This window comes from Dermatophagoides farinae, chromosome 1, assembly GCF_024713945.1.
Source record: "Dermatophagoides farinae isolate YC_2012a chromosome 1, ASM2471394v1, whole genome shotgun sequence".
Classification (NCBI taxonomy): Eukaryota; Metazoa; Arthropoda; class Arachnida; order Sarcoptiformes; family Pyroglyphidae; genus Dermatophagoides; species Dermatophagoides farinae.
Window position 1 is genome coordinate 1258134 of NC_134677.1, and position 25461 is coordinate 1283594.

Consider the following 25461-nt stretch of genomic DNA (forward strand, 5'->3'; position numbering starts at 1 on the left):
GAAAAAAAATCAATTAATAATAAATTATTGGCATTCCTGTTGTTTCAATTCATCATGATCTGAGGTAAGTAGTGTATCATTATCGTCTTTATTTTCAACATCATCATTATGCTGTTGTTGTTGGCATTTTGGCCTATTTTCAGCTTTTATCAATGAACCAAATTCTTTCGAAATTCTATACAATTCAATTAGACCTTTATATTCCACTCGAAGCATTTCTAATTGTTCAGTTTGTTTCAATAATATTTCTTCATTATATGGTGCAATTTTTTGATTAAATATTTCAATCAATTGTTGTAGATTAGTGGTAGCTGTAATTATGTTTGACTTTGTTCGATCTTTTTGTCGATTTTCATGTTTTTTCAATATATTTTGATGGCAACGATTTGATGTTTGCAATAACGTCAATATTAATCGACGATATTTACTCATAATAAGCTCCAATACAAATTCATATTCTTGTAACTGTTGTTTAAGTATACGATTTTGTTGTCGTAATTTAGACACCTGTGGACTTTCCCGTTGAATTGCTTGAATGACTAGTGATGATTGATCGATTAATGGACAATCATCCATGAAAATGTTTTGTCTTTGTTGGAGCTGTTGTTGCTGCTGTTGTTGTTGTTGTTGTTGTTGTTGTTGTGGTGATACAGCTAACCAATGCATTGATGCTTCAATTTCATTTCGAATATCGATTATCTCTTGAAATAGACTATCTGAATCCGTTTTACTTTTATCCAATGATTTTGCCACGGATTTAAGTTTATAGATTAATGACAGCATAGACATTGCGTGTTTATTATGGTATCTAAGTGTGTAAAAAAGAATAAAATAAAGAAATTAATGATCAATAAATATAAATCAATTGTATCAAACACATTGTCCTTGTGACAATTATTTAAGTGGATTTTTAAAGTGCATTTAATTGATTGAATATCCGTGGCATTAATTACCACTGATGATATAAAAAGACAAAATATCTTATATTCACGCATATCAATCATCATGAATTCAATCATAATTTTATCGACAATTTTTATGTTCAGTTTCATTGAAACTGTATCATTGAATCAAAATCCAGATGAAGTGCTGAATTTACCCGGTTTGAAAACGAAAATAAATTTTCGTCATTTTTCTGGCTATCTAGAAGCTGAAGATGGTGCTTTTCTTCATTATTGGCTATTCGAAAGTCAACGAGATCCAACATCGGATCCTGTCGTATTCTGGTTTAATGGTGGTCCAGGAAGTAGTTCATTATTGGGCGCTCTCACCGAATGTGGACCATTCCGTATTGATTCCAATGAAACAGTAATTATGAATAATTTCTCATGGAATGCTCAGGCAAATATGGTGTTTATTGAATCGCCGGCTGGTGTCGGCTTTTCATATAAACTTGATCGAAATTATACAACCAATGATGATATTACAGCACAAAATAATTATGTAGCATTGAAAAGTTTCTTCAAAAAATTTCCACATTTCGAAAATAATTCATTGTATATATCGGGAGAAAGCTATGGAGGTGTTTATGTTCCAACTCTTTCGGTGAAAATATTGGAAAATCATTATCCAAAAAATTTCAAAGGTTTCTTGATCGGTAATGGCGCTATGAATTATGAAATGCTCGATAATTCTCAAATACATTATTTCTATCATCATGCTTTGATCAATGATGATACGTGGCAATATCTACTTGATACTTGCTGTCCGAACGTAACGAATGCTCGACATTGTAATTTTGCCAAGAATCAAAATCCAAAATGTAATGATGAAATTGAAAAAATATCTAAATTCATTTATGATAATTTTGACCCATACAATATTTATCATTGGATGTGTTTTGATCCCATCAATGATCATGCACCATTTTCGTTTGCAAAATCGGTTGGTGAAGTTGGTTGGATAACAACGCTTCAACACAAAAATCGTAAAAATATTAAATGCAATAAGGATGATGTAAAATTCGCTGCACCAACGGTCGATTATGATGCTTTAAAGCGTTATCTTAATCGACAAAAAATACGTGAAGCTTTACATATAAGTTCACATGCTAATTCACATTGGAATCTCCATAGTGAAGAACTAATATACACACGAATATATCAAGACATGACCAATCACGTTAAAAAATTGATCGACGGTGGTCTCAAAGGACTACTCTATAATGGTGATTTTGATACCGTATGTAATTATCTGGGCAATAGATGGTATGAAATAATTAATTCCAAGTCGATAGAATTGAATTTTAAAGCCACATTTTTTGCTATTTCAGGTTTGTCGAAAATCTTGGATACGAAACCAATACTGGATATTTACCTTGGAAATATGATAATCAAATTGGTGGTTTCCGTATTCGTTATGGTAAACTAATTTATCAAACAATCATGGGAGCTGGTCACATGGCACCAATGGATCAACCAGGACCACTTCAAGCAATGTTTAATGAATTTTTAAAGATGTAATTGAATTGATTTTTTGCTTGTTGTCATCTCAATAAATTATTTTGTTTTGGATTTTGGTAAACAAAAATAATCATTGATTTATCGATTGTTTACTATCGATAGTGAGAAAAGCATAAATTTTACGTAGGTTACTTTTCTAGGGTTAAATTTAGCAATAATTGATCTTGGCCAAACTAAATCCAATTATTAATAGAAAAAAATAAAATAAAGTGCAAATCTGAAAAGTGCACACAGTAGTTCTTGTAATACATTTCGACCAAAAGTGGAAAATCATCTTAGTCCAAAAAATTACAAAAAGAATTGGCCATTCCCTTATATTTAACTATAAATCACGTTCAAGTTCAACTAATGGCCTATTTTTGGCTTTTATCAATGAACCAAATTCTTTCGAAATTTTAAACAATTCAATTGGACTTTTATATTCCACTCTAAGCATTTCTAATTGTTCGGTTTGTTTCAATAATATTTCTTCATTATATGGTGCAATTTTTTTGATTAAATATTTCAATCAATTGTTGTAAATTAGTGGTAGCCGTAATTATGTTTGATTTTGTTCGATCTTTTTGTCGATTTTCATGTTTTTTCAATATATTTTGATAACAACGATTTGATGTTTGCAATAAAGTCAATATTAATCGACGATATTTACTCATAATAAGCTCCAATACAAATTCATATACTTGTAGTGACGATTGATCGATTAATGGACAATCATCCATGAAAATATTTTGTCTTTGTTGGAGCTGTTGTTGCTGCTGCTATTGTTGTTGTTGTGTGGTGATACAGCTAACCAATGCATTAATGCTTCAATTTCATTTCGAATATCGATGATCTCTTGAAATAGAATATCTGAATCCGCTTTACTTTTATCCAATGATTTAAGTTTATAGATTAATGACAGCATGGACATCGCGTGTTTATTATGATATCTAAACATGTAAAAAAGAATAAAATAAAGAAAGTAATGATAAATAAATCAATTGTATCAATCATATGGTTCTTGTGACAATTGTTTAAGTGGATTTTTAAAGTGCATTTAATTAATTGAATATCCGTGGCATTAATTACCACTGATAATATAAAAAGACAAAATATCTTATATTCACGCATATCAATCATCATGAATTCAATCATAATTTTATCGACAATTTTTATGTTCAGTTTCATTGAAACTGTATCATTGAATCAAAATCCAGATGAAGTGCTGAATTTACCCGGTTTGAAAACGAAAATAAATTTTCGTCATTTTTCTGGCTATCTGGAAGCTGAAGATGGTGCCTTTCTTCATTATTGGCTATTCGAAAGTCAACGAGATCCAACATCGGATCCTGTCGTATTTTGGTTTAATGGTGGTCCAGGAAGTAGTTCATTGTTTGGCGCACTCATGGAATGTGGACCATTCCGTATTGAATCCGGTGAAACATTAATTATGAATAATTTCTCATGGAATGCTCAGGCAAATATGGTGTTTATTGAATCACCGGCTGGTGTCGGCTTTTCATATAAACTTGATCGAAATTATACAACCAATGATGATATTACAGCACAAAATAATTATGTAGCATTGAAAAGTTTCTTCAAAAAATTTCCACATTTCGAAAATAATCCATTGTATATATCGGGAGAAAGCTATGGAGGTGTTTATGTTCCAACTCTTTCGGTGAAAATATTGGAAAATCATTATCCGAAAAATTTCAAAGGTTTCGTGATCGGCAATGGTGCTATGAATTTTGAAATGCTCGATAATTCTCTAATACATTATTTCTATCATCATGCTTTGATTAATGATGATACGTGGCAATATCTACTCGACACTTGCTGTCCGAACGTAAAGAATGCTCGATATTGTAATTTTGCCAAGAATCAAAATCCAAAATGTAATGGTGAAATCGAAAAAATATCCAAATTTTTTCATAATAATTTTGATCGATACAATATTTATCATTGGATGTGTTTTGATCCCATCAATGATCATGCACCATTTTCGTTTGCAAAATCGGCTGGTGAAGTTGGTTGGATAACAACGCTTCAACACAAAAATATTAAATGCAATAATGATGTAAAATTCGCTGCACCAACGGTCAATGATGATGCTTTAAAAAGCTATCTTAATCAACAAAAAATACGTGAAGCTTTACATATAAGTTCACATGCTAACTCAGATTGGAATCTCTTTAGTAAAGAACTTATATACAAACCAATATATCAAGACATGACCAATCATGTTAAAAAATTGATCGACGGTGGTCTAAAAGGACTACTCTATAATGGTGATTTTGATACCGCATGTAATTACCTGGGCAATAGATGGTATGAAATAATTAATTCCAAGTCGATAGAATTGAATTTTAAAGCCACATTTTTTTTGTTGCTATTATAGGTTTGTCGAAAATCTTGGATACGAAACCAATACTGGATATTTACCTTGGAAATATGATAATCAAATTGGTGGTTTCCGAATTCGTTATGGCAAACTAATTTATCAAACAATCATGGGAGCCGGTCATATGGCACCAATGGACCAGCCAGGACCACTTCAAGCAATGTTTAATGAATTTTTAGAGATGTAATTGAATTGATATTTTGCTTGTTGTCATCTCAATAAATTATTTTGTTTTGGATTTTAGTAAACAAAAATAACAAAAACATTGATTTTATCGATTGTTTACTATCGATAGTGAGAACCACACACGTGTATAAATCATTTTGGTAGCATGAATTCTGTTTACATTTTTTTTCCTCAAAAAAGTTAAAATTTTAAATTTTCAAAATGAAGTCATCTGGTGGGAGTTTCCCATCAATGAAATTGAGTAAACCGGTCCTTAAAGGTATCTATAAAAAAGGATATAAAAATCCTACACCGATTCAACGAAAAACAATACCGATTGTGTTGAATGGTCAAGATGTGGTGGCAATGGCTCGAACAGGTAGCGGTAAAACTGCCGCTTTTCTCATACCGATCATCGAAAAACTTCAAAGCCATAAATTTGAAAAAGGTGCTCGTGTTTTAATATTATCGCCTACTCGGGAGCTTGCATTGCAAACGCATAAATTTGCACGCGAATTTGCTCGTTTTACCGATTTAAAATGTGAAACAATATTGGGTGGTGATTCAATGGAACGACAATTTGCTAAGATACATGAAAATCCGGATATTATTATTGCTACACCTGGACGATTACTTCATGTAGCCATCGAGATGGATCTAAAATTTTCTTCCGTCCAAATGATCGTATTCGATGAAGCTGATCGTTTATTCGAAATGGGTTTTAAAGAACAATTAACCGAAATTCTTTCACGACTTTCATCCAAGCGGCAAACATTACTGTTTTCCGCTACGTTACCACAAACAATTGTTGATTTTACTCGTGCCGGTTTAATTGATCCAGTATTAGTGCGATTGGATACTGAAACGAAAATCAGTGAAAATTTACGACTGATACATTTGGGTTGTCGTAATGAAGATAAATTGGCTACATTGTTACATTTATTGAAAAATGTGATCAAATCAAATGAACAGATTATCGTATTTTTACCAACACGTCATCATATTGAATATATTAAAGAAATTTTAGATCAATGTTTCATTCCATCAACATATCTATACAGTAGCCTAGATTCTGAAGCACGTAAAATTAATATTCGTACATTTCATTTGAAAAAAGTTCCCGTTCTTCTTGTCACTGATTTAGCGGCACGTGGTGTCGACATACCATTATTGGATAATGTAATTAATTTTAATTTTCCATCAAGATCCAAATTATTTGTTCATCGTGTTGGTCGTACGGCAAGAGCTGGTCGATCCGGTACAGCATATTCATTAATCAGTAATGATGAACTACCATATCTTTTTACTTTGAGTCTTTTTTTGAATCAACCATTCAAAGCAGCAAATACATCCATTCTTAACAATGAAGATGATGATGATGACGATGAATGCAAATATGGAACAGTACCACAAACAATTATTGATGAAGAGAATGAAATCATACAGAAATTACATGGACAATTTTCGGAATTAGATTCAATGGAAAAAGTATGTCAAAGTGCATATAAACAATATTTAAAAACAAGAGAAATTGCCGATGGAGAATCAGTGAGAAAAATGAAATCATTTTTAGAAAACGAAAAAATTGGCTATCATCCGATTTTCATTGATCGAACAATCAAACAAAATGATCAACGTAAAATGGAAAATGAACGTGTTGAAATGTTATCGTCGATTAAATCGTATAAGCCAAATATGACTGTGTTTGAAATTGGAAAAAATAACAAAGCAAATACGGCTCGTGAAGTGATGAAAATGAAACGTCAAGTTACGGAGAAAATATTGGGTAAAAAATCCAATCATTCATCCGAACAAACGGAAACAAATTTCAAGGATAAAGAATTCTATCTGAATTATCAATCAAATGATTTTCATTTCGAAAAAGGATTACAATTGACAAAATCATTCGATACTCAATTGAAAGAATCGATTCTAGATTTCGATGGTGATGAGAATGGACAAATAACAAAAAATCAGAATCATCTAAAATGGTAAATGAATTGGATTTTTTTTTAAAATTTTAAATTAATAATTTTTCGTCAATTATTTTGCTACTAATAATTAGGGATCGAAAAAAGAAAAAATTCATACAACCAGGAGATGATGGACCAAAAATGAAAAAAATGCGAACTGAAAGTGGAAATTGGATAAATGCATCATATAAATCTGGAATGTATGAAAAATGGCAGAAAAAAGCTAAAATTAATCCCAATGTAACCACCAATAATGATGATGATGATGATGGTGATGGTGATGGCGAAGATAAACAAAAACGAAATCGGTCAATTAAAATGTCATCACGAAAAAAGCCAAAACAACAATCCAATGGTGACAAACGAGGACCGAAACGTGAATTAAAAACTAAAGATGAAATATTTAAACAACGTAAACGATTAGAACGTATACAGACACATCAGAAAAAACGACAAAGACAACGAGTCGTTGGTCATAACAAAGGGAAAGCAATGAAAAGAAAAGGGAAAAGATGAAAATTTTAATTTTTTTCGAAAAAAAAGACAAAAATAAAAAAATTCAAATTTTTTTTACGTCACGTTATTTATGAATTTCACTGCTCACAATGTTTTTTTTCGATGATTTTTGATTGTCGATTTTTTTTTAAAAATTTATATTTTTTTATTATTCAAAAATTTTAAATTTTTCCAATATTAATCATGTTCATCATTAGACAACGATAAAAGTGATCAACAATGTTGGACAAAATTTCCAATATACAGCCATGTTTTCATGAAAGTGAAGATGAATTAGCTCATTTTGTTAGCTGTCATCATTCAGATGTTCTTGGTTATGACAGAGATGGCAATAGTAGTCATATTGATGATATTGTTCAAAAACTAGAACAAAAAGAAGAATTATTAACCAGTTATGAAATTGGTACACGACGAGAAAATTCAGAAGATTTGGCCAAATTTGAAGAGTTATTCAATGCACAACCATCTGAATCGGTAAATTATTTTGAAAATTATATCGATATCGATCATATCGATGTGTATTCGATTCAATTGCAATTGAAAACAATTTTGAAAGATAAATATGAAAATTATGAAAAAATTCTTCGTTCTTGGTTCTCTTCGGAAATTGATTATCAACAATTTGATCGATCGATAAATTTACTTTTGCCAAAGATTTCGATGAAAAAAATTCATAACGATTATATGATGGCCATATTTCAACGTGCCAATAACTGTGACAATAATGTTATCGATGAATTTTCTCATTTTTTTGACGATCTTATCGATGGTAGTGATTTGGAGAAAATTTATTCCAGTGATAAAAATACATTCAGTGATATTATCATTTCAAATAATGGTGATGATGTGGATACATCCATTCAACAGGAACGAGAGACAAAACCATATGAATCGAATGAAACAATAATGGAACAACAAAAATTACAATCATCTTCTATCAACAATGATGAAGATGATGATCTTTTGATGGTTGTCAAGAAACGAAAACGGAAAAGATATGTGAAAATATTCGATGATGATGATAACATTAATAATGAACGTTCGGAAACGGAAAATCATAATAATAATAATGATAATGATTTAGATAATCATCTTAGTGATGATGATCTTAACGCTATTACGAAGAAAAAGAAAAAACGTAAAGCTCTATTAATCGAATCAAGCGATGAAGAAGAGAAAGAAGATAATGATGGTAACGATGGAACCATGATATTCTATGATACAGAATCATCATCAAATTCAAATGTTAATCTATCACCATCATCTATGAATGATTTACAACAAACATTCGATGCTAAATCAAGTGGTCCATTAAAGACTACAATCACTATTATGAATAATAATTCATTTCAACGACAAAATAATGGTAGTAATCAGCAAAAAAATTTTTCATTACTAAGTAAAATATTGAATTCAGAAACATCGATTCCTCATTTGGAACATAGTAACTCATCATCATCGATTAGTTATCGGAATTTAAATTCCACAATTGAACCAGTTACATATTGTTTTAATGAACCATCAAAAAATCAATCATCATCATCATCGTCATTTCCATCGTCTTTTATAATGGGAAATTCAAAAATTGCTGAACTTCTTAATTATAAAATGCCTGAAAATAATAATGATGATGATTATCAAAATGAAGAAAATAATTTCCAACAATATTCATCATCACAATTATCGACTAGTCCACCGCCAAATATATCGACTACATTAGATTCATTATCAAATTCGGATGATGCAAGTCAAAAAAGTGATAATAATTATTATTATTATGAATGGAATGATCCATCAACATTATCATGTAAATCACATCATCAACAATCCAAAGTGGAATCATTGAATCATCATAATCAAATTGCTAATAAAACAATGCATTCATTTGAAATATTTGATCCAATGATGGATCAAACATTGGATGATCAACAACAGAATCATCATTTAATTAAGAATTATGATTCAGATAATGATGTTGATGATGATGATGATGTTAAAAATAGACAATCGATGAACAACAATGGTGATCAAAATACTTATGATCAATTATTGAAAGGAATGTCATGTGAAGAAAAAATGAATAAATTGAAAACATGTTATCAAGAAATTGCTCTTCCCGATAATGTTCGATTAGGTCTTCGAATTTCACAATTGGCAACATTGCGAGGCTTTAAAGCTGTCGATAGAAAAGTAACACAGCTTTGTAATGTTGCATTGAAAGTAAGTGATAAAATAATCAAAAATAACTAATTTAACAAGAATTTTTTTCTCCTTAGAATTTTATCCGTAACATTCTAACACAATTGATTAGTTCCCGTAATTCATTTTCAATACAAAATAATCGAATTATTCATAATGTTGGTGGTGAACCAATCAATCCGTATATAAGAAATTCCTATAAAATTGCTCAAAAAGAACCATTCGTTAATTCAGTGATTGATCGATGTCATCATGATAACAATAATTATCGTTCTGTTAATGGAGAACGAGATGCTCAAGCTTGCTGTTTTAATTATATGAATCGTTCTATTTCAATGGTATTGAATTCAAAATTAAAATTAAAACGTTTTGGCCTGAATCGTAATGAATTGTCATTCAATCATAAAGATCAGATCAAATTATTATCATCATCAAATCACGATCATCAATCAAATGATGATGATGGTGAAAAACCAATACTTCGATCTACTTCAGGAACATTTTATTTACCCGATTTAATCAATAATCAACGTGATAACAATAATAGTTGTAATCTACATCATTTATATGATTTGCTCAATTCAAATCGATCATTGATTCCGGTTACACCAGTATGGTCACGTACATTATATCGAACGGTTGCTGCATTTAATAATCTTATTGATTCAACAATTGATGAACGATGATAATGAAAAAAAATGGACATCTCTTTTTTTTTGGTCAATTCCTTTTTATCATCATCATCATATGATTCATGTGAATTAATATATAGTGATTATAATTTGAATTTTATCTATGCCCTTGTTGTAGTTCAATGTTGAATATTTTTTCTTTTCTTTGATAATGAAATATTCAGCATTTTGTTCAGACAACAACATCAACATCAACAACAACAACAACAACAATGATGTTCATTTATGTATATCGAACAAACAAACAAACTGAATGTATTATTGAGATTTGATTTGATAGAAACAAAAAAAAAATAAAGAAATTTCCATCAATTATCAATTAGTTTTTTTTCTGTCTTTATTCATTCATTCATTCATTCATTTTTTCCATACAAACTATCAAATGCATTTCTGGCTCTGTTTTTTTTGTCTGATAACAATGAATAAGCAGCCAGAGAGAGAGAGAGAGAGAGAGAGAGAGAGAGAGAGAAAATAAATCGACAATTAATGGTGGATTTTTTTTCAACCATGTCATATGATGATGGTGATGAATAATGATTTCAGACAGCTTTAGAAACTAACAAAAAAAAAATCATCTCTGATTCAATGTGGTGTGTGAAGTTTAAATGTCAATTTGTTTATATATGATATGTGAATGGTCAAATATATCATCATCCATATAATAACAATAATTATAAACAATTATTATTATTGATTGAATATTGATTGATTAGAAATTTATATCGATTGATTATAAACATCATTTGTCTTTGTCTCCATAGCAGCAGCAGTAGCATCTATTATAATCATAATCATCATCATTAAGAAAATAATCAATTAATCAGACAGAAAAAAAAGAAGAAAGAAAAATGGCAACAATATCGAATGAAAATGAATCTCTTCTGTAAGTAGAATGAAATTTAAATTCATTGTTTTTTTTTAAAAAAAAATCAATTTTTTGAATTCTAATCCATTAAAAAAAATAGATTAAATGAATCAATGAATAATAAATCATATAAATCTATTGATAGTAAATTGAATGAAAAAAATGATTCAATCGTTTATTGTATACATGGTTTGGATTCTGAATTATGTTGTGAAGTGACCTGTATCAAGAATAATTCTAGACAAAAATTCGAACTACCACATTGTCATTTTTATAATGAAGAAAGAAATCGTATCGATGAACAGGCAAGATTTCGTTTAATTATTGCATCAATACTATGTTTAGTATTTATGGTGATTGAAATTGGTGGCGGTCTTTGGGCCAATAGTTTAGCCATTGCATCGGATGCAGCACATTTATTAACGGATTTTGCTAGTTTTATGATATCATTATTCTCAATATGGATGGCAAGTAAACCGGCATCAAAACATATGAGTTTTGGTTGGCATCGTGCCGAAGTTATCGGTGCATTAACATCGATATTAATGATTTGGGTGGTTACAGGCATATTATGTTATATTGCTACCGAACGAATTATTGAAAATGATTTTGAAATACAAAGCGAAGTAATGGTCATTACGGCTGCTATCGGTGTTGTCGTTAATATCATGTTAGTTTGTTTTTTTTTTTGCTTTATTAATTTTGCAATTAAGTCCACTCTTTTTTCTTTGTTGCTGATAGAATGGGCTGCTCATTAACCTGTGGTGGATTACCACATGGTCATTCACATGGTGGTATGGAAAGTGGTCATGGTCATGGCCATAATGGTGGTGGTCATAGCAGCTATTCAACATCTGATCATCAAGGAAGAGGAAATATCAATGTACGAGCGGCATTCATTCATGTATTGGGTGATTTTTTCCAAAGTTTAGGTGTATTGATCGCATCATTAGTGATTTATTTTTTTCCCAATTATCGTATCATTGATCCGATTTGTACATTTTTCTTCTCTATAATTGTATTGATTACAACATTGACCATAATGAGAGACGTGTTGAACGTATTGATGGAAGGCATACCAAAAGGTATCGATATTAAAGAAGTACAACGTACATTATTGAATATTGATGGTGTACGTAAAGTACATAATCTACGAATATGGTCATTAAGTTTGGATAAAGCAGCATTATCAACACATTTAGCCATCGGTATGTTTGTTAATGATAATTTCTTGAAATTAATTAAAAGTTAACTCCATTAATTCATTCAATTCTAGAAAAAGGAAAAGAATCGACAAAAATTTTGAATGCAACAATTCGTGAGATTAAATCCCGTTATGATATTTATGAATTAACCGTGCAGATTGAAGAATATCGTGATGAAATGAAAGATTGTCAACAATGTCAAACAATAATTAGTTAATTAATGTTCGATTCATTTATTCATTGGAAATTTGGATTTTGGATCCATTGTTGTTGTTTTTTCTCTATTTACTTGTTTAGTTTACAATATTAACAAATTCACAAATTGAGCATATAATCTTTATATTCAAAAATTTTTTTTAATTGACAATTTTTATCTCCTCAAATTATAACCTAAAAAAAAAAATTATTTTTGAATTAAAAATGCATTTTTATAATAAAAAATATAACCACCAGATGACGTGATTATTGGCCAGATAATAAAATTCTTTTTAATTCCTACGTTATTATTATATACAATGTGTAGTAGTAGCATTCTATATAGTTAATTTATACATTTTGCATATCATCATCATAATCATCATCGTTGTCGTCTGTATTCTTGTTCATGGTGTATTTTTTTGCGTGTATAATAGGTGCGTCTTTGAAAGCTAAACAGAAACAAAAAATTAAAATGATGTGCTCTGCGTCGTCGTCGTCGTCGTCGTCGATTTATGGAATCTCGAACAACGAACGAACTAAAAAAAAAAAAAATAGCAAAAACTGATATATCCCCTTCATAAATAGATATATATTGAAAAGAGAAAAAAAAGAAACTCACAAAACGATCAAAGAGAAAGAAAGAAAGAGAAACTTGTCATCAATCGCCACCAAAAAAAAAAAAATATTGTATGTGTATTCGATATTATTGTTGATGGTGGTGGTGGTGGTGGTGTTTTTGGTGTCACACAAGCGTTTAGTTTTCGTTTGTTTGTTAATTTTTTTTTCTATTTGCGATTAGAGTGTGTGTGGATTTCATTCTGAGTGAAGCTTTATTTATCATCAATAACTTTTTTTTTCTAATCGTGAATTTAACATACCACACATAATACCATCGAGATGGTGTATCATCATCATCATCATCAACCCCACCAAACAACAAATGTGCTCACAAAAACATTTCTACGACGTCGATGATGATAAATTTTTTTGGTGAATGACGATTCGAACGTATTCAAACAAAGAAGATTGAAAACAAAACAAAACATTCGAACGTTCATTTTTGAGCCATCCATTTTTATCCATCCATCCACAGCCAACCAGCCAGCTAGCCAAAAAAAACAACAACAACAACAACAAAACATTTAAATCAATCAGACACTTATTCTCACATTTGTTTTCGGGTGTGTATATTATTTTGGTGCTGGTGAACATTTGAAATAAAAAAAAAAATTTCTTCGATTTGAATTTTCTTTCATTGCTATCTCGTATTTCGGTGATTTATTCTCTTTCTTTGTGTGTGTGAATCTCCTTATTTAAATTTGTTTTTTTCAGTTGTTAAATTGTGTGATATAATTGCGTGTGTGTCTATTATGGTTGAAATGTTTAAATGATGATGATGATCATCATCATCATCATCATGATCATCGACGGTGTATAGCACACATAGACACACACACACATACACGTATATATAAAATGAAATAAGAAGCTCAAAGTATTCCTATTTTTTTTCTACATCTTTATTCTCTATCATTGGATTTGTCTGTACCACCGTAATCAGCACAAATTCAATCATACATCATCATCATCATCGTCATCATCAACAACAACAATAATCAGGAATAGAAGAAAAAAAAAGTCAGTCATAAGATGAATATATTTGAAATGACAACAACAACAAATGTAATATAATCATCAAAAAAAAATCTCAAGTTTTTTTTGTAACGAAATTCTGTATGTAAGAAACATAGAAAACGAAGAAGAAGAAACTTATTTTAATTCCATTCTTTCTTTTGTAGTGTTCTGATTTGGTTGGAAATTATTTCATCATCATCGATGTCATTGTCGTCGTCATAGTCATCTTGTTATTGTTGTTGTTTGTTTGCAAAAGAATTATCATTTCATCAGAATTTTTTCAAGGTAAATTTCCATGACTTTTTATTTATTTTGTTTTTTTATCTTGAGAATTTTATTTATTTATTTTTGTCTGTCTGACTGTGTGTGTGCGTGAATGATGTCACTGTTTGTTTGTTGAATCCAAATCAGTTTGATCACTGTGTGTAATTTTATTTTTTTTTTTGCATTGATAATCACTTAATACCGATGATGATGATGATGATGATGATAATGATTACTACTAAGCCAAACCAAACTAAATAACAGTGTAAAAAAAATCGATGCCAACCCGATTAATTAATCAATCATCATATGAATTAATTATTATTATTATGAGGTTTCTTTCTTTTTATTTTTCTCGATCATTCCATTTACATTTTGATGAATGTTTTTCACCGAAATAAACTTTGAATTTCTCATGAATTTCCGTTTTTTTTTCTTGTTGCTGCTGTTGCAAATAGAGGACGAGTAAGAGAAAGATAGTAAATGACAAATTTACCAAATTATAATCATCATCATCAATAATAATATAATATTTCATTCATATATCGTAATGTGTGGTGGTTGTGGGTGTACTTTGGTTGTACGTAATCATTTTGAATGAAATGAAAAAAAAGTGTGTGATTCGGATCAATTTTTTTTCTTTTTTTTTTTGGTGATGATGATGATGATATCATCGAAACATCCATCCATCCATTCATATAAATGATGATAATGAAAAAAAATCATCATCATTCAAGTTTAAAGATTATTTCGTCTTTGGCTCGTGTTTGTATTTACATTTTGTTGAATACGCGTGAAAAGAAAAAAAAAATAATTCCTCGTAATCATTTAGTGGGGAAAAAAAAGTGGTGATAAAATCAACCAAATATATTGCCATCAGCAAAATCATCATTCAATGTGAAAAAAATAATCAACACATCAGCCACTCTCGGTATTAAAATGAATAAAAAAAAATATCATTGATGGCCATGAACTTGAAGTTCAATAAAGAAAATTTATTGCATTTTTTTTTCTTGCGTTGTCGTTCAAATGCATGTCACGCCATCATTTTAAAATCATCAAGCAATATAAATCTGTGATAAACATTTTTACCGTTAACTTTTTTTTCATAATTGTTTCGTTTTTTTTTCTCGCACATTTTCGGGTCATTTGGTGTTGTTGTTGTCATTGTCATTGTCATTGTTTTTGGTAATTATTTACAATTTTGAATAATCATTTGATCTATAATTGATGAAAAAAAAAGACAAAGCTAAGCTCCGTTTGATGACGTCTTTTCGATTCGGTTCGGCTATGCTCTGTGCACTGGTTGGCCTTTATGAAATTGATTCAGAGAAAAAAAAATTTTCATTTCGATTCACTAGTTCATGACATTATTTTTAGTTTCAAATTCTTTCTCCCTCTCTCTCTCTCTCTTTCTGTTTCCTTCCCTCTTTGTTTATGTTTTATTTATTTTGATGTTTGTCTGTTGTTGTTGATTACCAAATGTCCATTGGTGATTCTTTGGAAATACAGCCACAACAACAACAATAACAACAACACTGTTGTTGTTATTTCCAATGTTAATGTTGATTATTGGTGATGGTAAACATCAATTTTAATTGGAAATTTTTATTTTCCCATCATAATAACAACATTTAATCATAATCATCATCATGTTTTATTTTTGACAATATATTTTTGTTTTATTCTAAATACCTTTGAGAATTTTCAGTTTGTAAATCATTACAAACTGTCACATTATTATTTTTCATTCTCATATATAAAAATTGTTGTGGATAAATACCAGCATAAATTCAATTCTATTGAATAATAATAATGATGAAATATGGAAAAAAAAATTTTTCCACACTTACCACTGTTGAATAATGATGATGATCAAATCAAATGCGGAAATTTAAAAAATTTCGTAATCTTTCAGTATTTTTTTTGTATCCATTGTGTGGTCGTTGTCGTCGTCGTTTTTTACTGCACACTTCAAACATAATAATAAAATATATACTTCCGTTTTTATTTTCATTTTTTTCTGTTTCATTGTGTCTGGTGTTTTTCATTTTTTTGAAATCTATCTCTTTATGACGCTTTCATGTCTATAATATTATGTTGACAAATAATACATTCATTTTCAGTTTTTCTTTTTCTTTGTGTATACCAGATTTATTCAGTTTTTTTCTTTCTTTTTTATGCCTTCAAGGCTACTTCCTTGAAATGATGTGTGTGTGTGTGTGTGTGTATGTTTTTGTTGAAAACATGATCCAAACCATTTTTTTTTTGGCTACCAAAATATCATAATCATCAGATTATTATTATAAACACAGTTTTTTTTCAATATAGTCAATATTGTGCCCAGCTGATTAAGATTAAATTCCATCGTTATCATCATCATCATCATGATGATCGATTTTCTTGTTTACTGTATGCTTATTGATGGAATTTAAACAAATAAACAATTTTCAATGTACATTACAATGTCCAAATGGTTTGTATTTCTTAAAACATCATCATGAAAACATTTTTATATAAACAGATTCTATTAATAAAATACTCATGTTTTATAGATAATTTTTTTTCTTATTTTGATCATTTTCTTTTCCACCATCGTCGAGAGAGAGAAAGAGAAAATACGAAATAATTGACTGATGAATAATGCCATTTGATGGTGATAATAGTTGTTTATATGTGATCATGTGAATGCAACATAGAGAGAATCGTCGTTTTTCCTCCGGAAAATGTATAGGTTTTTCGTTTTTGTTTTTTTTTTTTATTTCTACAAAGTAACTTTGAAATGAAAATGAATCATTTTGAATTTAACAAAAAAAAATCAGTAAATAAAACGAGTTTACCTTGATCTTTTCTGGATGTTGAAAAAGCTATCATTACATGATGATGACGATGATGTTTAACTGGACATTAATGAATGAGTTTTGATGATTAAGTGCAAATGCGAGAGAGAGAGAGAGAAAGAAAATGAGAGAGAAAATGAAAGAAAGAGAAACAGACATAAAAAAAATCAGGTAAAGGTTTTTCCAGTACAAAATACTTATGATATATATCTAATTGAAGATTTTTTTTGGGCGAACAAAAAAAATGATAATCTCTTTTGTTGTTTTTGTTTTTTTTCATGGTTTTTAATTGTAAATGTAAATCAATCTGATTGATTATTATTATTATGTCATTAATATTTTCATCATCATTTTTTTTTTTGATGACCTTTATCGATAAAGTAAAAATTTGTTCCTTGTATCCATTTTTTTTCGTTGTAGTAGCTGTTGTTGTTGTTGTTGTTGTTGTTCAACAATGTGTTAAAGGTGATCATCATTAAAATCTCTGTAAATCTTGAGCTATTTTTTTTGTTCCTTTTCGAATGATAAATCCATTCGTTTTTTGTTTTCTATATTACATAACGAAACCCGTTATTTCAGCAACAACAACAACAACATTTCGTTCCATCATCAGCATTATTTTTTTTTGTTCATAAAATTCAAGAGCAGCAGAAAAAAAGTTTGAAGATTTTATTTTATTTTTTTTTACATTATATATCGATATTTATTATGGATTTTTATGAGTTTGTGTGTGTGAAGAAGATTTCATCACCAAATTAGTACTAAAAACCACAAAACGCACGGATGAACATTGATTTTTTTTTTTTTGGTTTATGCATGATCTCGAAAAAAAGATCAATATTGTTGTGGAAGAAGAAGAAGAAAAAAAAATCATCAAATCTGATGATGATTGGTACAATAAATTGTATCGTTTCATTTCATTTTTTCAATTATCATCCGCCGCCATCTTCATCATATGACTTTTTACATATTTAGAAATACGTATATAGTAGTAATGATGATGATGATGGTGATGATTAGGTGTGTGAATTTGATTGATTTATATATCGATAAAATAATGATGTAAATGTTGTAATTTTTTATTTTGTCCTTTACTTTCTTACATTGATGATTATGACGAGGATGATGATGAAATTTGATCACTATTCATTTTTTTTTTGCTTTTGCTTTGATACAATCACTTGAGTATAAAAATCATCAAATCAATTCAATTTAATTTTGATCGATAATTTGATACACATTCAATATAAATTTTTTTTTTTTTGGTATTGATTGTCATCGAGTTATTTATTGTATGCAGTGTATATAAACATCGCATACTCGTGTTCCAAATGTACCTGATGATGATGGATGATGATTAATATTTTGTGTGTGTGTGTGTATGGTGTATCCATCATCATTGAATGTCGTCATCATCATCAACAACATCATTCTGTTTGTTTGTGACTTTTGTCATGCAAATTTTTTTTTCTTGATTCTTTTAATATCATCATTTCTCATTGAGAGAGAGAGATAGAGAGAAAGTTGTTATTTTCAGCTTCTACAACAGCATTTAGTACCATATAATTTGGAACTAAACATTAGACAAACCGTCAACAACAATAGACAGTAAATTCATTCATTCCGGTTGTAATATAATGACTATTTTTATTTTTATTTTTATTTTTTCATTTATTTTCTTGCTTTGAATATAAAAATTGACAAAATAGTCAAATGTATCTGTACTCGTAAATCGATTTGCCAGCGGTTCATTCATTTATTTTTTTTTCTTTCGTTGCCATTTGTTGTTGTCGATTTATGTTCAATAATAATAATAGTTATTAATCGACAAAAAAATTAACCAAAAATTACATTATGACAAATTTATGTCAACTAATTCCAATAATCATCATCATCATCATAATAACAGATCGATCGATTGATTGACTTGGTTTTTTTTTTGCTTTTCATTTCGGAGGAAGGTTTTCTCTCTTTCTTTTGTTGTTTGAAGAAGAATTTGGCATCCATTTTTTTAGTCTGTTTAGTTTGATTCAGTATAATCGTACTTGAACAATGACAACAACAACAGCAACAACAAAAACCATGATTATTTTGATAACGTCATCATCATGAAAATGTTGGTTCGTTTGTTTGTTTGTTGTTTGTTTGTATTGTATTGTATTCCATTTTGCTTGATAATCGTGATTTATAATGTTTTTTTTCCGGTGTACGATAAAAATACCCAACTAATTGAAGCATTAGTATTGTACTATAGCAATATCTCATCATACATATATATATAGCAACGAAACCAAAATCTGTATATTTTTTTTTGGTGTTCGTTTTTCTTTTTTTTCTGTAGTCCTAATATGATTATGATTGTGATGATGATGAACAATAAATAATTTTATTCATTTACAGTAAAACCTTGGTTTTTTTTGGCTATAATTGCTTTCATACTTGATGGTTAATTGTCTTTTTGTTGTTGTTGGAATGTTTTATACCGGTATCTTTCCGTATACACACACGCACACACATTCAACATAATAATGACAGCAGGTTTTGTTTTGTTTTCTCTCTCTTTTTTTTCATTCATACCCCGTTTACGTCATTCATTTGTATTTTGTTCATTATGAAAATTTTTATGACCAGGACAGCTGTGTGTCAGTTGCTTTTAAATTCAAACATTTAATCATTCATGCATGCATATACACGTACCCATTATTGTGCTTGTTGTCATATTTTTTTATTCATTTAATTTAATAATGTGTCCGGCTGAAATAGAAATTGTTTTGTTTTTTTTGACAGAGAAAATCGCCTCAAATTAACTCTGAAGACAATGGTTTTGCCCATTTTCTTTTCTTTTTTTTTGATCAAATTGAATTTCTGTTTATTTCATTTGATAAACTCTATTTTTGTTGCTGTTTTTATTTTTTTCGGTTCTAATTTGAAATTCCATTTGGTATTGCTATTTGGTTTTGGCTAAAAATTTCACATGTTGGTTCATTTCGTTTGGCCAATATGAATGTTTTCACTTATGTGACAATTAGAACGTGAAAAATTTTCTAAAAGGTGAAATCATCATCATCATCATAATGTTTATTTGTCCCATTTGGATTTATCATTAGGATTTTTAAAGAGATCAAAGATAAAACACGGTAGATTTATTCAATGGGAAAAAAACAGCAAGAAGGAAACTATCTTGTTTTCCTTAAAATCGTTTTCTTTTGCTTTTCAAAAAAGTTGTTTTCTTAGCTTCAAATATCTCTAATACATGAACCATGCTAAAAACACATGAACACACACACAGAGACAATTGTGATTCAATAATAAATCATCAAACTACGATGATGACGACACTACTTTTCTCTTTATTTATATCATTCAATAATAATGATTTTTGGAACAGTTTTTTTTCGCTTCTGCTGTTGTTGTTGTTGAAAAATCGTTATCATGATTTACCTTGAACTAGTTTCATTTTTTTTGTTGTTTCTATTTCTTGTTTGTATCTGTTATTTTGACATTCATTTCATTATTTGATGATGATGTTTGTGAACATTTTCAGAATTAACAAACAAACGAGAAAAGCAAAATGTGTACGTGTACATAATGTACGTGCCATATGCTAATGATGACAATAATTTATTTTTAAAGGAAAAGAATTATGACAGATTTTGTTTTGTTTTTTTTCACAAATAAAAATTATGATGAGAATATTTTATTTATCATCAGTTGATGGTCATTTTTTTTTTTTTTTTTTGAAGAAAAAATTTTCTTTTTTTGGTCATTTCAAAAAAAAAACGAGATTCATTTTGATTATGAAACCACAAATGAATGAATGATTGATTTCAATTTCAAAGAAAAAAAAACTTAATCAATCAAATCATAACCCGATCGTTTTGCTGTTTATTTTTTTTTTATCATTTAAAATTTTTTTTAAAACATCATAATCATCGTAATGATGAGAAAATAGAATTTAAAAAATTCACATTTTTCATGTTCAAAAATCAATCAATCGATTATCATCATTATAATAATGTTGTTGTTTTTTTTCTATTTCATTTTCAAAAAAGCAGATTTTTTTTAACTTACTCACACGCACAATACACACACAGACATAGTGGCATCATCATCATCGATCGATCGATATATAAAAATAAAAAATAAATGTGAAAAAGAAAAATGTCAAAAAACGATAACAATAATTATAAAAATCAACACCATAATAATAGCGATGATCATCGTGGCCATAACAATCTAATGACTAATGTAATTGAAGTGGTGCGAAATATTAATAATAATAATAATACTGTTCCAAATAATCATCATCATTCACATCAATCAATGATTATGAAATCATCATCGATGAATAAAAGCGAAACTTCATCATTAAATCATGGCCTATTTGTTAATAGTAACAACAACAATAATAATAATTACAATAGTACTTCAACATCATTAACAATGGCACAAGTTGTTTCTACAAATCCAACAACAAAAACATCATCATCAACGTTATGTGGAAATACATCTAATATCAATGTGAATACAACAACAACGACAACAACAACAACAAGTAATAATAAAAAACATAATATTGGATTTCGTCTTCGGCGATTATTTTTTGGAACAAATTTACCGAATGGACCAGCAACAACAATTTCATCGAAATCGAAAATTTCGAAAGATTCAGGTAGTGGCGGTGGTAATGATTCTAATGAAAATAAGGTAGGTTTATTTAACAGGAAAAATGTTTGTAATCATTTGTTAATTTAACATTTTCTTTTATGTTTTTTTCTGCTTTATGCTGAAAATAGAATTTTATTCGACACAATCCTTCGTTACATTCGAATTCAAGCGAATCATCTTATGAACATCGTGCCATTGATTCACGACGTAAAAGGAATACATTGACACCGAAAAAAACGGATAATTGGCCATTTCATTCAATCAGCAACAACAACACTAGTCATTCGATGAAACAGCAAAATTCATATGAATGTCCAATATGTCTGTTAGAGCAACCATTATTTCAATTTCCCGAGCTTAAAACATGCCAACATCGAGCTTGTTTCAATTGTTTACGACAATATTTACGAATAGAAATTTATGAATCTCGTATCAACATCACTTGTTTACAATGTCAAGAATTGATGCATCCAAATGACATCAAAACACTTTTACATAATGATAATGTTACTATTGAAAAATATGAATCATTCATGGTTCGAAGAACATTAATAACCGATCCTGATGCAAGATGGTGTCCAGCTCCTGATTGTGACTATTGTGTAATAGCAACTGGTTGTGCCAGCTGTCCAATGTTAAAATGTGAAAAACCTGGATGTGAAACATTGTTCTGTTATCATTGTAAACAGGAATGGCACCCAAGTCAGACTTGTGATCAAGCACGTGCTCAACGAGGTCTCATCAATAGTAAATCAGTATTCATTAGTTCTCCGAATCCAACTAAATCAAATGTTACGTTCACATCACGTGGTAATGATTTGTTTAGTCAGGCTCATGCTTCTACATCGATGGATTCGTTTGTACCCAGAGAAGACATTAAACCTTGTCCATGTTGTAAAGTACTCATCATCAAAATGAATGATGGTTCCTGTAATCATATGACATGTAGTGTTTGTGGTACGGAATTCTGTTGGCTTTGTATGCAAAAAATATCCGATTTACATTATCTTTCACCATCGGGCTGTACGTTTTGGGGCAAAAAACCATGGAGCCGAAAGAAGAAAATTATGTGGCAGCTTGGCATGTTGGTTGGAGCACCCGTTGGCATCGCATTGATTGCTGGTATAGCTGTTCCGGCCATCATTATCGGAATACCTGTATGGGTTGGTCGTAAATTGTATTCTCGTTTTGAACGAAACCACATGTCTCGTCATAAAAGTAATTTCTTTGTCACCACTGGCGTATTGGCTTCAATATTTGTTTCACCGATATTGGCCGCTGTTGCCGTTGGAATCGGTGTACCATTATTGTTAGCATATGTTTATGGTGTTGTTCCGATTTCTCTTTGCCGTTCAGGTGGCTGTGGTGTTTCTACCTCTTCTTCAGGTGTTCGTATAGAACTTGATGAAGATGAAATTCCTGCTCCAGGTTTGTTTTCTGTTTGATCGAATTGATATGATTGATATCTAAATAATTATTTGTTCAATTTTAGCAGATGGTGTTAGCGTAGATACAGCACTTAGTGGCCGAGCAGTTACAAATCCAAGCATTGGTGAAGTTTCATTAGGAATGTCGGCAAGTTTAAGTATTGGTTCAAGTAGTCATTTAGATCGAGTTGTACTTGATATTCAACCGGATCGTGAAAGTTCATCGATTGTAGCCTGTGCTGGCAGTATAACAAGCAATTATATTAATAACAATAATAATGTTACCAACAATAACCAGCAAAATCATGGTAATAATATCATTGGTGGACAAATGAAATTAGAAACATTGGCCGATATCAATTCCAATAACAGTTTAAGTAGCCAGAATGTTGATTCATCGTCGGTAACATTAAGTTTTGGTGATCGATCTGTCAATACGAATGCATCATTGATTGATGAGGCTAGTAGTTTAAAAGCACATGCAGGATCATTACTTGAAGCTCCTACTAATATTCTATCCATTTCAAATAATGGAACACAATTATCATTATCTCCAGTTGAAGTTCATGTTATAAATGATAGTTTGGAAAATGACAAAAGTTTCACAACAACCAAGAAACATCAACCGAATCTGTTGACAAAAACATCAGCAGCACCTGAAACAACAACAACAACAATTCAAAATGTACAAGTACCAGTGAATCTTATTCTCAACAAATTTGAATCACGTTCATTGGAATATTTATCGAACAATTATTGCAATATTTGCCATAAATCGCACAAGCCATGCTGTCCAAATTTTCAACATCCAAACAATAAATCAATCAAACTTGATTTGAATAAAAAATTACAGCAACAGAAACCTATCACATTTGTTGTGGGTGAAACATCAAAAAATGATTGCTCATCATCGATTGTTGGTAATAATGATGGTGATGGTGATGGTGATAATCTGGCCAAACATTTGAAACCAATCAAAATCGATGATAATGAACGATTGAAAAAATCTATTGGAAAAAATACTGATATAAATCATGTTGATGAAAAAAATTCAACTGAACAGCAGAATGTGAATATTCAATTGGACAATAACAGTGTATCATCATATTCTTATCATCATCATTATAATCATCAAAATCGTGGCCCAACACCAACATTGACGAAAAAAGCAATGAGCCAAATATTTTATCCATCAAATTTTAATCAATACAATAATAATAATAATAATAATAACAACAACAACAACAATAATAATAATAATAATCATCATGACAATAATGAAAAAATTTCCAAATCAAATTTATCACATTCAAAAAAATTTTACAGCATACAATAACCAATTCATGAATTTATGTTTTGTTTTTTTTCATTCATTCAGTCATTCAAAAAGAATTTTTTTTTGTGAAACAAAGAATCGTAAGAATAATAATTTGCAAAACAAAACAAAAAAACATACATAAACCAATTGTGATACCTTTTTCATTTTTCTTTTTTTTTTCTTTTTGTTCTTTTTCATTTAAATGAGCCCCACACACATTTCGTTATCACAACATTTTTGTCAGACGATCTTTTTTTTTTCTCTCTCTCCCTCTCTCTCTCTCTTATATATGCGTTTGTGTGTGTGTGCGTGTGTGATCAGGGATCATTCAGCAATTATCAATTTCTAATAATTGAATAAAAAAAAAATTTTTTTTTTGTCCATTTCTTTTTTAGTCTTTGATTAATTTTTTGACATTGTCCTTCTTACTTTTTTTTTGTCTTCTTCCCCCCATCGCCATCGCCATCACATAAACATATTACACATGTATGTGCACACACACACCGTCATCATCATAATCCTTTTTTTTCTCTTTCTTTCTTTTTTTTTGGATATTGTATACAAATTTAATCAAATTTTATGATGATGATGATATATAACACCCAAAACCTCGCCTGATAATCTTTTTCTGACCATTTTTTTTTTTCGATG

The 25461-nt window shown here is 29.6% G+C and overlaps 8 protein-coding genes across 21 annotated transcripts; 6 read left to right on the top strand and 2 right to left on the bottom strand.

Annotated features, from left to right (window-relative positions):
* Positions 1-6: 6 nt before the first annotated feature.
* LOC124492253 (uncharacterized) lies at positions 7-2552 on the bottom strand. 2 transcript variants are annotated; one of them, XM_075733275.1, is made up of 3 exons: positions 2317-2453; positions 195-808; positions 7-164 (listed from the first exon to the last, which is right to left on the bottom strand). In XM_075733275.1, exons 2-3 carry the CDS (start codon positions 787-789, stop codon positions 25-27), a joined length of 735 nt encoding a protein of 244 aa, XP_075589390.1. In that variant the 5' UTR covers positions 790-808; positions 2317-2453; the 3' UTR covers positions 7-24. The 2 variants fall into 2 exon arrangements, with proteins under 2 accessions (XP_075589390.1, XP_046911050.2); XM_047055094.2 differs by having other exon boundaries at positions 7-808; positions 2317-2552.
* Positions 916-2529, top strand: LOC142597289 (lysosomal protective protein-like). Its single transcript, XM_047055090.2, has 2 exons — positions 916-2207; positions 2273-2529. Exons 1-2 carry the CDS (start codon positions 1006-1008, stop codon positions 2460-2462), a joined length of 1392 nt encoding a protein of 463 aa, XP_046911046.2. The 5' UTR covers positions 916-1005; the 3' UTR covers positions 2463-2529.
* A 16-nt stretch (positions 2553-2568) lies between the features above and the next one.
* LOC124492255 (uncharacterized) lies at positions 2569-5017 on the bottom strand. The gene is given in 5 exon segments (XM_075733284.1): positions 2569-2846; positions 2877-2952; positions 2954-3203; positions 3236-3391; positions 4887-5017. Coding segments are annotated over 4 exon segments (525 nt in total). The 5' UTR covers positions 3373-3391; positions 4887-5017; the 3' UTR covers positions 2569-2784.
* LOC124492251 (lysosomal protective protein) lies at positions 3511-5108 on the top strand. Its single transcript, XM_047055092.2, has 2 exons — positions 3511-4772; positions 4843-5108. Exons 1-2 carry the CDS (start codon positions 3583-3585, stop codon positions 5030-5032), a joined length of 1380 nt encoding a protein of 459 aa, XP_046911048.2. The 5' UTR covers positions 3511-3582; the 3' UTR covers positions 5033-5108.
* A 22-nt stretch (positions 5109-5130) lies between these two features.
* On the top strand, positions 5131-7556 carry LOC124492249 (ATP-dependent RNA helicase DDX54). Its single transcript, XM_047055088.2, has 2 exons — positions 5131-7001; positions 7076-7556. The coding sequence occupies exons 1-2, from the start codon at positions 5233-5235 to the stop codon at positions 7497-7499; spliced, it is 2193 nt and encodes a 730-aa protein (XP_046911044.2). The 5' UTR covers positions 5131-5232; the 3' UTR covers positions 7500-7556.
* A 35-nt stretch (positions 7557-7591) lies between these two features.
* LOC124492248 (uncharacterized) lies at positions 7592-10705 on the top strand. Its single transcript, XM_047055087.2, has 2 exons — positions 7592-9719; positions 9776-10705. The coding sequence occupies exons 1-2, from the start codon at positions 7719-7721 to the stop codon at positions 10382-10384; spliced, it is 2610 nt and encodes an 869-aa protein (XP_046911043.2). The 5' UTR covers positions 7592-7718; the 3' UTR covers positions 10385-10705.
* A 134-nt stretch (positions 10706-10839) lies between these two features.
* Positions 10840-12901, top strand: LOC124492252 (proton-coupled zinc antiporter SLC30A2). 2 transcript variants are annotated; one of them, XM_047055093.2, is made up of 4 exons: positions 10840-11273; positions 11356-11925; positions 11997-12463; positions 12532-12901. In XM_047055093.2, exons 1-4 carry the CDS (start codon positions 11239-11241, stop codon positions 12675-12677), a joined length of 1218 nt encoding a protein of 405 aa, XP_046911049.2. In that variant the 5' UTR covers positions 10840-11238; the 3' UTR covers positions 12678-12901. The 2 variants fall into 2 exon arrangements, with proteins under 2 accessions (XP_046911049.2, XP_075589413.1); XM_075733298.1 differs by having other exon boundaries at positions 10901-11277.
* Positions 12902-13189: 288 nt separating this feature from the next.
* Positions 13190-25193, top strand: LOC124493078 (uncharacterized). Of its 12 annotated transcripts, XM_075733311.1 has the most exons (6): positions 13190-13931; positions 13991-14392; positions 14458-14578; positions 21453-22104; positions 22194-23493; positions 23558-25193. In XM_075733311.1, exons 4-6 carry the CDS (start codon positions 21559-21561, stop codon positions 24826-24828), a joined length of 3117 nt encoding a protein of 1038 aa, XP_075589426.1. In that variant the 5' UTR covers positions 13190-13931; positions 13991-14392; positions 14458-14578; positions 21453-21558; the 3' UTR covers positions 24829-25193. The 12 variants fall into 12 exon arrangements, with proteins under 12 accessions (XP_075589426.1, XP_075589421.1, XP_075589417.1 ...); XM_075733306.1 differs by having other exon boundaries at positions 13190-14396; XM_075733302.1 differs by having other exon boundaries at positions 13190-14392.
* Positions 25194-25461: the final 268 nt, after the last annotated feature.